This window comes from Hippocampus comes, unplaced genomic scaffold (assembly GCF_001891065.2).
Source record: "Hippocampus comes isolate QL1 unplaced genomic scaffold, H_comes_QL1_v1.1 scaffold41, whole genome shotgun sequence".
NCBI lineage: Eukaryota > Metazoa > Chordata > Actinopteri > Syngnathiformes > Syngnathidae > Hippocampus > Hippocampus comes.
Genome location: NW_017805153.1, coordinates 630,931 through 645,753, shown reverse-complemented (window position 1 = coordinate 645,753; position 14,823 = coordinate 630,931). Strand labels below are relative to the sequence as shown.

General features: G+C 42.5%; 1 protein-coding gene and 1 long non-coding RNA gene across 2 annotated transcripts; one reads left to right on the top strand and one right to left on the bottom strand.

Moving 5' to 3' along the window:
* Positions 1 to 891: 891 nt before the first annotated feature.
* On the top strand, positions 892 to 2,076 carry LOC109514933 (uncharacterized). Its single transcript, XR_002168081.1, has 2 exons — positions 892 to 981; positions 1,657 to 2,076. It is a non-coding gene; the product is annotated as an uncharacterized LOC109514933 (long non-coding RNA).
* A 3,878-nt stretch (positions 2,077 to 5,954) lies between these two features.
* slitrk5 (SLIT and NTRK like family member 5) lies at positions 5,955 to 12,001 on the bottom strand. Its single transcript, XM_019868617.1, has 2 exons — positions 11,143 to 12,001; positions 5,955 to 9,645 (listed from the first exon to the last, which is right to left on the bottom strand). The coding sequence occupies exon 2, from the start codon at positions 9,585 to 9,587 to the stop codon at positions 6,960 to 6,962; it is 2,628 nt and encodes an 875-aa protein (XP_019724176.1). The 5' UTR covers positions 9,588 to 9,645; positions 11,143 to 12,001; the 3' UTR covers positions 5,955 to 6,959.
* Between the last annotated feature and the right edge of the window lie 2,822 nt (positions 12,002 to 14,823).

The window sequence follows — 14,823 nt, the reverse complement described above, 5'->3', positions numbered from 1 at the left end:
CAATGGTCATATCTTTAAGACTGGATGCACACCAAATGGTTCAAGTGACCTCAGATATATATATTTTTTCTCACATGTAACCCAATTCAGATAAGCATGATAAGGGGGGGGGGGGGGTCTGCCACATGCCACAGATGAAATATACCAAATCTTGACATGCTGCAAGTCATAGAAATGTACAAATAGAATACATGGTGGTGCAAATGGGTCAACGACATGCGGATTTTTCTGTCTGGGTCCCAAAAACTTTTATTCTACACAACCTATTTATTTTCATGCATGTTTCGGTAAAGTCAAGTGATTACATTCACCAACGTTTGGGCTTCTAAGGCCCAAAGATGTCAGGTGGTGCAACTGTGAGCAAACTTAGAAACTGTTCAAATATTATTTTGATCATGATCGTGAAAATAATACGGAAGAGGATTAGGGCCAATGAAGGAAAAAAAAAATTAAAACACCCAGCATCATTTTCATTTGAAGGTTTTTTTTTTTGTTTTTGTTTTTGTTTTTTTTTTAACGTGAATAGTTTCAAAGCAGTCAAAACAATGAAATCCAAACTTTTTGTCCAGCATATTTGATGTTCTAAATGTCAGGGTAGCACAACCATAAACACTTTTTGAACTAAAGAAACAATAGCTGTAAACAGGATGTTGTATCAGCTAGAGACCGTCAGGAGTAAGCTAAAAGGTTTGTACTGTAGAGCTCAGTAAAATACTGAATTAAAAAAAACAAACAAACAAAAAACATTCAGATGTAAGCTTTTACACTTTCAATGTCAGGTGGTACAAAAGAAAATGAGAAAAAAATGTATTTGATGATACAACTCTTTGTTTTAAAGTTGACGTAAACCCCAAAAATGTTCTTTGCAAAAATATGTTCTTTTTGCCCCCACTATTCTAAACACGGCATTCTGATTAACAGTGCGTTTGGGGTGTATGAATTTCAAGTTCAAATCCATCCGTTTATTTTTCCAGCTCTGGGGTGGCCATTTTGCCACATCCTGTTAGACTGCAAATAACATCACAGTTACTCAGGTAACAAAAAAACACAGCTCACATATTTTCAGTTGAGTCATGAGACACTCTTTCTGAGTTTGATCATTTGACATCCAAAAGAAACCAGTTTAATTTGAGGTTAGTTGCCAAAGTCATGTGGTGCAACCAGTTAGTCAGATAAGAGCAGTGGGCCATAAGTTTAGCGCTATTCAAAGCTCTATGACGATCCATCAAACTTGTACATTGTTTGCTAATTTTGAATGTCCAGATATTACACACTTTGAAACATTTTAAGTGACAATTTCTACATTTTAGACGCCTCTCTCAACTGAAGAAAAATCAAAATCGGCATGAGACAGGGCACGCACTAACAATGATCCAGCTGCAAGGGAAGCTTATCGTGCAAAAAGTAAAGAGAGGTCAGAGAAAAGGAAGAAATAATCGCTTCTCTGCAATGACTACGCCCCTGACTCAAGAAGGGAGCAAACTCTTCGAGACCTGAGTAACAAGTTAGTTAGTCATCGTGACCTATGATGAGCTGCCATGTGTGGGCCAGATCTCCCAACTTGTTTGGGCGGAAGATCACATTATGTCCATGGTGCACTTGAGTGAAAAGAACTTGTTCACGTGGCCACAAACCGATATCATTTACGATGATAAGGGAGAGGTTCTGTTCATAGAAGTCATGCTCTTTGTAATTGCAGAACCCGAGCCAGCAACGTTAAACTGGTCTGAGTTGAGTCGCCCAGATTGGGCAAGGGGTGGGAGGAATCCATCAGGTTACTGGTAATTAGGTGATAAACTATTAATTCATGTCCTCATCGAATACGTAAAAGAAATATTTGCAGTGGTTAACCCCTAATACATTTTGACTATTGCAAAACCCGAGGCAGCAAACTGGCGGTTCAAAGTTGAGCAGCGCAGGCTCAGCAAATTTAAAAAACTTCCGTTGTCAGAGGAACCTCTTCAGGAAACGTTAATGATCATTTCAACAAAAATGTAAAAAATGTGTTCAGTAAAAAATCAAGTTTCTTTTTAATATGATCAATTTTGAATGTGTTCGAAATTTCCTTAAGATAATCAAAAACCATTCAAACCTCTGCCGATCGTTTGGTGAACATTTGTAACTTTGAACGAACCCTGATGGTAACTCAACATTTTCTCTCATCGCAAACACATTGGTCCCTCAGTGCGATACGGGCTTCATTTGTCATTGACCCATACACAAAAATGTTTGTCAAAGAAAAAAAACTACAGTGAATGCTTGGATGTGCAGAAGATATGGAATATGTAAATGATATTGATCGTTGTTGATTTTATCTGCATTTTGAGTTGTTTCTAATGTTACATTAAAGCAAAATATAATTTTTTACAGGGAGTTTTAATAGTTCCATGAAGCTGTCAGACAGGCTACATTCATACTGCATGAAGTGACGCTCACGTCCAATATTTTTGTTAAATCCCCGTTGTTTTTTTTTTTTTTTTTTTTATGTTCTTCACATTACAAAAAAAAAAAAAAACACAACCATCCTCCGATGTTAACTGAACGTGTCCCTCAAGTGACACAAATGCGATGTCGAGTGGCTCATGGAAGAGGACGACACGTGGCAGTGTTTCACTGAAATGAATATCAGCCAACGTGTAGGGGCTCATTTTTATCACCGTACGTCAACAGAGGAATAATGCGGGAAGTGGTGCAATTATTTTGGGAAAAAGAAGGGACGCTTTTCTGTCTCTTCATTTCATGGAGACGTCCAATTAAAATGGCGTTCCGTAACGGGGACGTCTACTAAAGATGATGTCACGTTATTGCATAATAAATGAATTGCCTGTGTGGTTGAATTATCCATCCATTATCTGAGCTGCTTATCTTCATGAGGGCCGTGGGCATGGGGGAGCCTATCCTAGCTGTCTTCAGGCAGTAGGCGGGGGACACCCTGAACTGGTTGCCAGCTGATCACAGGACACACGGAGACAAACAACCATTCACGCTCACACTCACACCTAGGGACAATTTCCATTCACCTGCCATGCATGTTTTTGGAATGTGGGAGGAAATCGGTACACCCGGAGATAACCCACACGGGCGCGGGGAAAACATGCAAACTCCACACAGGAAAACGCAGCCGGAATCGAACCCTGCCCCTCTGCACTGTGAGGCTAACTATTTGACCACCGTGTCACCCGTTGTGGTTGAAGTACATTTGTTATGAAAGCAGTATGTTTACAATATCCAGGACAAGTGGTTCATTTACTCTTTAAATGTTAACCCATATAAAAACACATAGTTTGGTGAAATGTTTTGCACTTTACAAGCAATGAAATTTAAATATATTATTTCTATTATTATTAAATATGCCCAAGAGGGACAAAGAGAATATTTATGTTGGTTATTTTATAACCACAATGTTCCACAGATAATTTCCGAAAATAATTCTTACTTCATCAGAACGTTAATTTGCTTTATAGTGTGTCATTTTAGGTCATTATTTAATGCCCGCAGAAAACCAACTTTCAAGCCGCAGATTGAAGATTTGCTTTCCGCAGTATCAGGATTGTTCTCAATCAACACTTACCCTGCAAATTCCTGGTGGGTTAACTAATGAAACTTTGATGTGCACTTGTTAGGCACATGTCACACACACACGCACACGCACACACACACACACACACACACACACACACACACACACACACACACACACAACGTAACCTACCAGCATGATGCACTACAACATGTGGACCAAGCAGGTCCGACCGCTCAGATGCATCTGAGGCAGCAAATTTAGCCCTGTATCTGTGTGCAGCTTCAAGCTGATTCGTTTACCATAAACACAAGCACCTGCCAAAAAATACTGAGTTATAATTAGCCTGGAATTTTCACAGTGTTGCAACATGACTGGCTCCGAGTTCAAGCGTCAAAGCCAATACGGCTCGTGTGAAATGGTTCCAAAAAGTAAAGCATCGTAATGTTAAAAAAAGGGTTGTTTCTTCACACTTGTTGTGACTTCAAGAGTCACAGCAGGTGTTTTCTGGTGTTCCAGTGTTGTTTTAAAGAGCTAACTTTGTCGTCATTGGCACATAAGACATGCTTTGCATTGCTGAGCTCTTATTTTGCACGAGGCAACACTTTCACATATTTCACTGCAGGCAATGTTTTCTTCAAGGGGATTAAGTGTTTTTCATATTAAAAAAAAAAAAAAAGTCTTACTCTTTTGTCGTTATTCTTAAACCATTCGAACCACTGACTACATTGGAGAGCAGCACAACAGAACGGCGAAACACACTCAAAGCTTTTGAGAGATTAATGGAAGGGAATCATATAACCGGCTTTTGTGCCGCCATTTATGTTAAGACCTAAAAAGCCCATTGACTGATTAAAAGCATTATTTTAACGGGCAGGACTCAACACACACACACACACACACACACACACACACACACACACACACACACACACACACACACAGGCAGATACTCACAGGCTACTTGCATTGTCCCAACAACTGTCGAAAGGTCGCTTGTTCATAACAGTGATAAAGCTCAACTTTCAGGCTGGCGCATACTTGCACACACTTACAGATTATGTCAAATGTTCCTTCCTTTTTACATTTCGTCCTCTCCCAGATTCTAGGATTGTCAAATCTAAAAGGTTTTTTACCCCTGTAATATTTTGAACGGCATCCATTAGTTTTGTCAGGATTGGCACGTTAGCAAAAAGAAATTGTCCATAGACAATAATGCTTCCATATCAGAATATGTCAACTATAATTATCTCAAAGGCTAAAATACGCACAGAGACATGCAAAAACACATACGAACACGATCACACACGCGCGGACACACACACACACACACACACACACACACACACACACACACACACCACACACACACACACACACACACACACACACACACACACACACACACTCATCCTGGCTATGATTCACTGCCCCTGCTTACACGTCTGTGACATGTCCACAGTTGCACTCAGTTCCAGGACTCCTCATCTCCCAAATGGTGCCTTCTGCTCTCTTCGGCTTTTTCATGAAACGATGGCGACTAATTTGCTCCACAAAGGTGACCACATTGAAACAGAGAAAAACTGACATTCAAAGAAATAGCCCAAAGGATTCCAATCATTTCAGCTTGTCACATTCGTATGCTGAATTTCGATAAACCTTCCAGAGTATATTTAAGTGGGTCAACTATTGAGGTAGTTTTTTTTTTTTTTCCAAAAGCCACATGCTCTTTACTCATTAAATTCAAATCGTGTACACTGTAAAAGCATCCAATTCTGAATCCAGAGGCAGTTTATTCTTATTGGGATTTACTTAAAAGAATAAAAACAAGCAAAAAAAAAAAAACCTTTAACATCTGCGCCAATAAACTTGCCATGCTCTTGAGTATCAAGCTTGATATCAAAGTTATATCAAAGTTTTGCTCCAGACTTCAACCAACCCGTATATCGGTAATATAGGGAAAAAGAGTGTGATGAATATCTACTTAATCTTCTACTTGTGCCTCTAAAATTTCAGATTAGGGGCCACTCTGCTCCTAGTAAAAAAAATAAAAAAAAGTTAGTCCAGATCCCTGCCATTTACATTTGGTCATTGGATTATTTGATCATGAACAGTATCTTGACTCTCACTCCAGTTCCACACTTGACAATGGCAGTATTTACATTAACAGTAATATTCCAGTGTGGGACTTTAGTGTGGGAGTACACTTGGCTGTCGCAAGAAATAATTTCCTCAAAGCAGGATTTTTTTTTTTTTTTTTTGTCACCTTGGTGGTTGTCTTTTCTGCTTGGGAATTTTTCGGGACCCTTTTGTGTACATGGGGCTGGTAAAAATTGTTACTCTCAAAGTACGTGTGGCCCTTTTGGCAACCGAGTGAACCCTTGCCCAACCCCCAGTTCGTCATACGATCACCAACAGTCGTGCACTGCACATGTCATGAGAACCGACATCATGTTTATTTGATGACAACAACATAGTTTGGTCAATATAGTGCAAGAAGTGCAAAGCAATCCAAAACATAAGACTCGATCAGGGATAGAGATTCTGCCAACGCTTGTATAAAAATAGGTGTTACATAGATTAAAATAGCAACATTACACAACAAAATCAAAACTTCAAATATCATTGAGGATGTTTTGTTTCAATAAATCTATATATTAAGAATCGATACCCCAATTCATTTTTAATATAATAATCTTTTATATGAGAGCTTGTGAACTTGCCTTCTAATTCCCCAAAAGTGCTGAACGCATACAAACATAATTTTTTTTGTTCTTCTTCCTCAGCAATTGGCACAGTCTCTTTTTTTTTTTTTTTTGTATTCGGGGTGTGCCACTTCCCTCAAAACTAGAAAGCCACTTTACAATGCCAAGCTACAAGAAATGAAACTACGAAACAAAAGCCTTTTTTTTTCTTGCTCCTGAAAATGGTGATGTATGATGACACAGGTAATGTCGATGTAGAATCAAAAGTTTGATATTGAAAAGACATGGTAGATTATATCAATAAATACTTACGGTACTTACAGACTACAGCAGGAAATAATCCTACACAGTTTTATCATCTGCTGTACAGTGTGTTTTGTTTTCTGTTATTGTTGTTTTGTCCAGGGGTGATTGTATCAACATTTTTTTTTTTCTTTTCTGACAATATACCATATGCACGGTTATATTCCTGAATTTGAAGCGGGACTTATGTATACACTTCAAATTTGTGATCATTGCTATATAAAAATAAAAATTGCATCGTTAGTTAGCAATTGTGTTCATCCCCCATTCTGATAGTGTCCAAGTTGAACCAATAAGAAGAAGATTGTTCGGCACACCCCGCAGGACTCAACCAGTTTCCTCCTGCTTGTCTTTGTGCCAAGGCACCCAAGAAAGTTTCCCGATGGGGTAAAATGGGACAAAATGCTCCATGGAATAAATGACTGTGTGGTTCAGAACTGGCTGAAGGTGGTCTGTTTCTCGAGAACTTCGAGGTAATCAGGCTCAGACTGCAGTTTTGCTTTTAGCTCCAAGTATTCGTTTCTGTTGGGTTCCACATAAACAGTACTGGGTGAGGTGCCGTAGAGCACCGTTTCTCTGATCCTGTCCGGGTGCAAGAACTGACGCCTGACATCAAAATTAGGGTTGTAGGTATATGACACTGGGCCGGTGTACTTGTACTCTAAACTCGCACCCACTGGGAGGGATGAGATGGACTGATGAGGGGACTGCTTATTGGCCTCAAGGATGCCCCGAAAGAAATGGTCCGCATCCTGGACCGGGGAGGGGTTGTCCATTGGTTCAATAGTGCTAACGCTGTACGCGGGGCTCCTCAACATGCTGCGATTCCTCTCCTCATCTGGGGTACTTCTGTAAGTCACCTTGAGCTCGTGAAGGTCACGGTAATCCTCCACCGCATTTCCTTCCCTTGATCTGTAGATGGGGTTTTTGCACATGTGACCCATCGGATGTGGGATGTATTCATAGACGTGACCGGCCGGTGCCTTCGCTTTGGTGCCTGAGCGGTTGCTGTAGAGGCTGTACTGCAAGTTGAAGGAGCTGACGTCAGAGTTGTTGGTGCTGGTGCGGTCACTCTGGGATTTTTTGCGCTTCTTCATCACCACAACAAAGAGACCCGCGGCCACAAAAACTGACATTATGAAGACAAGCAAGAGGCTCAGGATGAGGACGGACAAAGGGACAGTGCTGCTGGAGGAGTTGAACCTGTGTGGGGTATCCGTGGGGATGACCCGGTCATCTAACGGCTCCTCGGTCTGGGGGGTCGGTGAGACGTACGTATCAGAGTGGTCGGGGCACAGCTGCTCCGACGAGATGGAGCGAAGGTCCATTTTTGTGTGCCGTTTGGGTGTCTCGCATATGATCTCATTGACCACTGTGCCTGCACTGAGCTGCTCAAGCCATATTTTCATACCCACGATATCGCAGGAGCAGTCCCAGGGGTTTTCAAAGAGATCTATCTGCACCAGTAGCTTCAGCTGATCCAAAACACCACTTACAGGCAGGTTTTGGAAACGGTTGTTGCGCAGATTAAGTCGAGACAGGGAGAGGCTGGAAAAAACGCCCAAAGGTAATGTTTTCAGGAGATTGTTATTGAGAAACAGCAGCTGGAGATTGGTCAGGTAACGAAATGTGCCCGCATCAACCTCCTTGATTTTATTGTACTCTAAATAAAGATATTGCAAGTTCTGCAACCCAAAAAACATTTCCCCCGTCAGCCTGTCCATGAGATTACCATTTAAATACAGCCTACGCAGATTTGTTAAATCCCCAAAAGCCCTGTCATGGATCACAGTTATCCTGTTGTTTCCCAGGTGAAGCAAATCCAATCCAACGGCGTCGACAAAATCTGATCTTCGTACCACGGGGATATAATTTCCAGTGAGATACATTTTTTTCGGATTGTATGGCTTGGGTTTTAGGTCAGAGATACTTTCGATCTTTCTCTCTTGGCAATTTACATTCAGTCCAATTTCAGATATCTGCAGGTTGCACGTGCAGGCCGTGGGGCAGTCCAAAGGCACAGGCGATTTGGTCTGAAAAGCAATGATGGGGCCATAGTTGTAAGGGCTACCGCCTGGGAGTCGAGAGGTGGGCTTTAACCTAGTACGGTTAAATTGACGACTGCCCTTGGTTGGTCTGGAAGAGGACCGAAAGACAGCAGATGAGGTGGCCGAGGCTGTGACAGCGGCCGGTGTGGTATGGTAATATCCGTTGGTGCTGCTGGGGGGCGCGGGCCTTACCGTGTCCTCTTGTGGCCTCCTCGGGCATAGTTCCTGCTTGGACACCTCATCCAGGTCCCTCCCGTGGAGCCTGAAGGGTGTCTCGCACACCACTTCTCCCACCAGCGCCGTGTAGGCGATACTCTCCAGCCAGGCCTTCAAAGCAATCAGCTCGCATGAGCAGTTCCATGGATTCTCTTCCAGCTGTAATTCCACAACCTTGTCCATGTGCTCTAGGAGGCCAACGTACGGAAACATTTTTAACAGGTTCCCTCGCAGGTCCAAATGCGTAAGGGGGACATTGCGAAAGATGTTGGGGGGCAGGAAAGCCAGCAGGTTGTCATTCAGAATCATCACCGTCAGTTGGTGCAGTTTGCTCAAGGTGTTGGGCTCAATGTTGCTGATGTAATTGTAATCGATTTGGAGATATTCCAAACTCTCCAGTCCTGCAAACGTATCATCTCTCAAAATGTCAATTTTGTTGTTATTCAGGTGCAACCTCTTTAATCCCTGGAGTCCGTTGAAGGCACCTGTTTCTATCTCTGAGATGTCATTGTTCCCCAAGTGCAGGATGGTCACTCCGGTGTAATTGATGAAATCATTGGCCGACAGTTTTTTCAGCAGGTTTCCCGTCAGCAGGAGGTGGTACGTGGAGAACTGAACCGGGCTGATCTCCGTCACTCTGATGATTCCGCGGTTCTCGCAGCTGACGGTGAGGATGCTTTCCTTCTCCTCACATGTGCACAGGTTGCGGCAGATTTCCCCGTAATTGTCATACATCTCGCCCAGCCTCAGAGATGATGCAATCACAAGGATTATATTCAGGGCCCAGAAATGCATGTTTCCTGGGAGAAGGTGCCCCAGCTCACTCAAGTGCGGTGTCAGTATGACGTGTCATCTGGGGAGGGAAAGAGAAAGGATGGGTGCTGTTTTACACAGGTACGACTGCCACGCTTAAAAGCACAAGTTGGCCAAAAGACATGTCGATGACCAGAATTTGAATAAGCAAGCCTCAGCAGGCCTTCAAACGGCAGCTAATTGTGTCCTTTCATTTTAACGGTACCAGGAAAAAAAAAAAAAAAGGATATAAAGCACAGAACAGATACACAATTTCAACACACAGACATTATATAAAAAAAGAACATCAAAACGTGTGCTACATTGTGCATTTCTCAAGAAACTAGCAGAGAGGAGGACACAATAACACATAAGCTAAAATATCACAGGTTACGACACAGAGAAAAAAAAAGTTACTGCTTTTTGGTTGTACATAATTAAAATATGTTAAAATTACAAGATGTCATTTGTTTATGGGGTGGGGGGCATGGGAAAATTACTCATTTACCACATTTTAATCATGTGCAACCGATGTACATGTTCGAATTAAGTGAATCCAAAGGATCTTTTTTTTTTTTCCGGTGTGGACGAGTACTTGTCTGATGATCTATCCATCCAGACATGGATATTTATGATTATAAAAATACAATATATTATTTGATTTTTCAAACAAACACCGCAGCCCACCCATCCCATCGCCAAAAGATTTATCACTCAGCCCACATACCAGACATCAGGAGGGTTGGGGGCTCAACATAAAATAAATTGTGCTCCCATGACCGGATAGCCAGGGGTGATTAGCTAAAAAAGAAAAAAAAAAAGAAAAAAAAGGATAAAAACACCTAGAGATGGAACCGTCACCAGCCGTTTGGTATTGGTCAATTAAAAGGCTAATCATTTGATCCCACTGCATTTTATTAAGGGGGTACATTTTCCAATCATGTTACATATCTGGCATTTTCTTTAAGAAGCCTAGATAGTTTCCCTCTCTTTTTAGCCTTCGCCACACACACACACGCGCGCGCACACACACACTTACGCGAGCGCGCGCGCGCGCGCACACACACGCGCACACACACACACACACACACACACACACACACACACACACACACACACACACACAGACACACACACACACACACACACACACACACACACACACACACACACACACACACACACTATTCCTACCCCTCCTTAAGAGACCACGAAAGCTTACGCACCGACGCAGCAAACATGCCCAAATCTGCTCCGTCTATAACACACCAGCAACATGCACTTGGTTTTTATGTGCTACCCGTCGACGAGGACTTTATATGCAATGAATCTTGACGTCCTTGTGCATTCTGCGCGCGTATGCACGAACGTTTGCGTGTATGATTTGCAATGCGTAAATCTGCCGTGGGCAAAGCACAGAGACTCGTTTTTTTCTTTGGCACACACCTACATAAATACAGAAATGAACTTCACTGACGTCAAAAGCATTTCAGAACCATGGATAGAGCAGGCTTTTTCTGGAGCGTATGTCTGGTCGCGTTAATGATGATCCGCTTACCGTGCAGATGACTGTAAACGCCAACGCATCCCGCAACACCAACAAAAATGAAAATGAAAAACACATCACGCCCAAAGCCCTTCTTCGGGCTCCGGTCTTGGTGCAAACATGGATTTTGGTCCACCCCGGTGTCTGTCGGCTGCAGGAGAATCCTTAAGATTCAAGTCTCCTCTGCGTTTAGCTCCATAACACAGTCTCATTGACGAGTCAGCTGGCGCGCCAATATTGGCTCCAGTCTTCTTCCAGCAAATGAATTTAGCGGTGTCATTTCAAAGAAAGCCACAGCTAAAGTTGGGAGACAAAACAAAACAAACAAAAAAAGGATGTCGCTTGGGGGGGAAATGAAGGAAGAAAGGGGCTTCGGGGAATACACAGTAATCCCAGGTTCGAGGAGACCAGCGCCGTGACTTTCATTCATGTGCACGCAGGGAGAAGCACGAATCTCCCCCCCTCCCTCTTCTCTTCCCTTTCTCCGCGTCTGCTGCCACTGGTGCTGCGGCGTGCACCAGCCCGTGTCTTGGTGTGCACTTTTCCCCTCTCACGCCAAGAAGGCGTCTAATTCAGTGCATGTGGCCGTGTAAGAATGCGCAAATCCTCTTCCTCCAGCGGCGGGAACACATCAAGCTCCTCGGCAAAACGTTGCAACTAGTGGAACTTGATGGTGGTTGGTTGGTTGGTTGGTTGGTTGGTTGGTTGGCGCACACTGGTGGTGCTCATCAACATCTAAAGCGCCAAACGCTTCATGGAACAATTACCGTCGTGCGGCTGCACCAAAGGCATAAATCCTCCACTTCGCACGGCTGCCATTGCAAGGGAATGAAAAGCGATTTAATGCAATAGTCTATAAGGGGGTACGTTGGAGGAGGAGGCGAGATACTGGGGAAGGGAGGGAGAAAGTTAAGGAAGGGGCGTCTCAAAGACGGCCCATAGGGGGCGGTACAGTGATGAAGAAAAAAAATCCCCGTGCCTTTTGGTGTTAAAATTAGCTTGCTTTAACGCAGTGTTTGCTTCTTAATTTCTTTCCCAGCTGCAGCCCCAGCTTTTATAGGCCATGCATGCCTCATTTTGCAGACAGTAATTCTGTAAATTATTTGGTTCAGGAAAGAACGGAAGAGGGCAGCCCGGTGGCAATTCACAGCAAAGAGGTTCAGGGTGCAAAACTCACTTAAGGCCTTTTCAGTATGGTGTCAAGTGTGCATGTATTCCAGTTACGCCTCAAGCCAACTTCATACGCCCAACTTCACCGAGTTCAAAGTCTTGTATTTCAGGATTATTGTTATTATTATTATTAAGATGTTTATTGTCTCTAATTGCAGGGGGGACTTTTGATTTGAACTTCAGAATTCATAAACCCCGAGAAAGAATATTAAACATATACTAGCACAATGCCGTTTATAGATTGAAAAATACGTTTTAATATTGAGAAAAAAAATTCTAATGGGCTGGAAAGCCAAAATGGTTGGTGGATTGTGGAATCAGTTGCATGCAAACATAGTGAAGACAGTGAATTGTTTTTTTCAGCTCGTGAAACATCAGTTCAGTTGTGTCCACATTACATTATTAATTTAAAATAAGCATAATTAGATCTGTCTGTATTGTTCTTTAAAATCGTTCAAAATACATGATTAAATAATTTTAATTACACTGGAACAGTTTTAGTCTGAGGACAGTCCATCGCCTAATAAAACCTGAGGTATAGGAAATACTCATCATAATGTCATCAATAATTCACCATTGTTACTCAATTTTTATTCCTCTTTTGCATGTGGGTGTGATAGCTAAATTCCCTATTTTACTATTGATTGCCCATTAAGGCAGGATTTACACTACACATTTCAAGTGCCACAGTTCTAATTTTATGCTCTCAAGTGGCACAAAGTGCAAAGTTGGACATTCTTGGATCACAATAAGGCCCCTTGCAAATGTGGGAGGAATCAGATTCGGATCACATATCTATCTATGCAACTGCATCCTAAACTGCATAACTTCTCACAACATGATTTTCTCACAGGAGTGTATTTATTTTATTTTCCATCATCCATCTGCATAGCCGAACGTGAACTTTGACGAGTCAACATAACAATGGTGTCCTATACAGTTCAGCCATCCCTGGGCTCCAACCCACATAGCACCATCCTCATCTGTTGCAAACTCAGCATACTAGCCGCTAGGCTAAAAGCCTGGTTTGCCAGGGTCGTGAGGTTCACCAATATACTCGGACAGCATTCGCTAGGCTCCGCTACACTAACGTCCAATTTGACATCAAAGAAGTGAGCCAGCGCTGGGTCGAGAAAATAACCATTTGTGTTCCTCTTCTCTTAACAAGGATGACACCAAATGCTCGGATTACCACACACTTACAAGAGATATGCTTTGAAAGAAGCACATTTTCTGAAGGATTATGCTGAATCCATTTTTGCATCAAATCTCACTTGCAATGCTGAGAAGCACGACCAAAGTGCAGCTTATTTGTCCCGTGGTGTTACCCTTTTTGGTGCAGTCCAAGAAATGCTAACACACTTAACAAGAACCGTAGAGGAAAATCAAATTAAAGCAAGCATATGGTGGCCCACCATGTCCAAGAGATTTCCCACTTAGTCGGTATTGTGTGGAAATAAGTCAACTCTTCTGGCCTTTTTTTAGCATGTGGCAATAAGCGGATGCGGCTTACTATATGCCGCCTCTCAGAAATTAGCCATGTAGATGCATGGATTTATCTTAAAGTCTTTGGCACTGTAATCGTATTAGGAGTGCACTATCCCGTGGCAACGGGCAGGCCCGAATTCTCTCTGGGATACCACAACAAAGAACTTGATGCAGCAGGGTTCTTGCCCCGGTCTCACTCGGCACGCAAACATTGTATATCTATGTGCATGTGTTTAAAGATTTGCAGCAGCATGACTTAATAAAAGCTAATAGGTTCATGCAAACGCCAACGCTATTATCATAAATCGACTGCATAAAGCATCGTATGATAATTAGGTCTGGGGTTAAGTCATTAATGCAAATGAAGGTTCACGCTAAATTTAACTAAATTATCGTTTGCGTGAACCCCACTTGATGTTTTATTTTTATAAATGTTATGGCACTGTAGTTATTCATGTAGTTTGTCTGAAAAAGATGGAAAGTAGTTGCATAACATCTATTACATAATATCATTACTTATATTACTTACTTATATAGTATAATACTTAAAATATGATTATTGCTACTCCTCCCCGAACTGCCTGCCCCCTTGTAGGTGGGGTACTCCAATTGGGACATATTCCCCTTGAGGAAGACCCGCTTCTGAAAGTTGGCTCTGGCCAAAGCGGCCCTCTTCGGCCTGAGGATGTCACCAGCTGTGCTGAATATTACCTTCAAGGCAGTGGAGCAAGGAAGGAAGGGGGTGTTGTACAAGTCAACCCACGCCTCCCTGTGCTCCTAGGGGAAGAAGCTCAGGCTTCCAGTCCTGGATGCCGGCCCTCAACACCGCAGAAGTAGAGAGCGCGTGACAGACAACATCTCATTTCGAAAACCATCCGGCTACTGCCATGACAACACAGTCATGCAGACATTTCTGTAGTGTGGATGGGGCTAATGCGCCAACTCACCAACGTGTGCTGCAAAACATTATTTGCCAAAGGTTGTCCTTACGTTTTGGGTTCATGTAAAAAAAAAAAAAAAAAAAAAAATCACCTC

Excerpts from the sequence above, each read along its gene's own strand:
- slitrk5 (XM_019868617.1), bottom strand. The coding sequence starts at position 9,587 with ATGCATTTCTGGGCCCTGAATATAATCCTTGTGATTGCATCATCTCTG.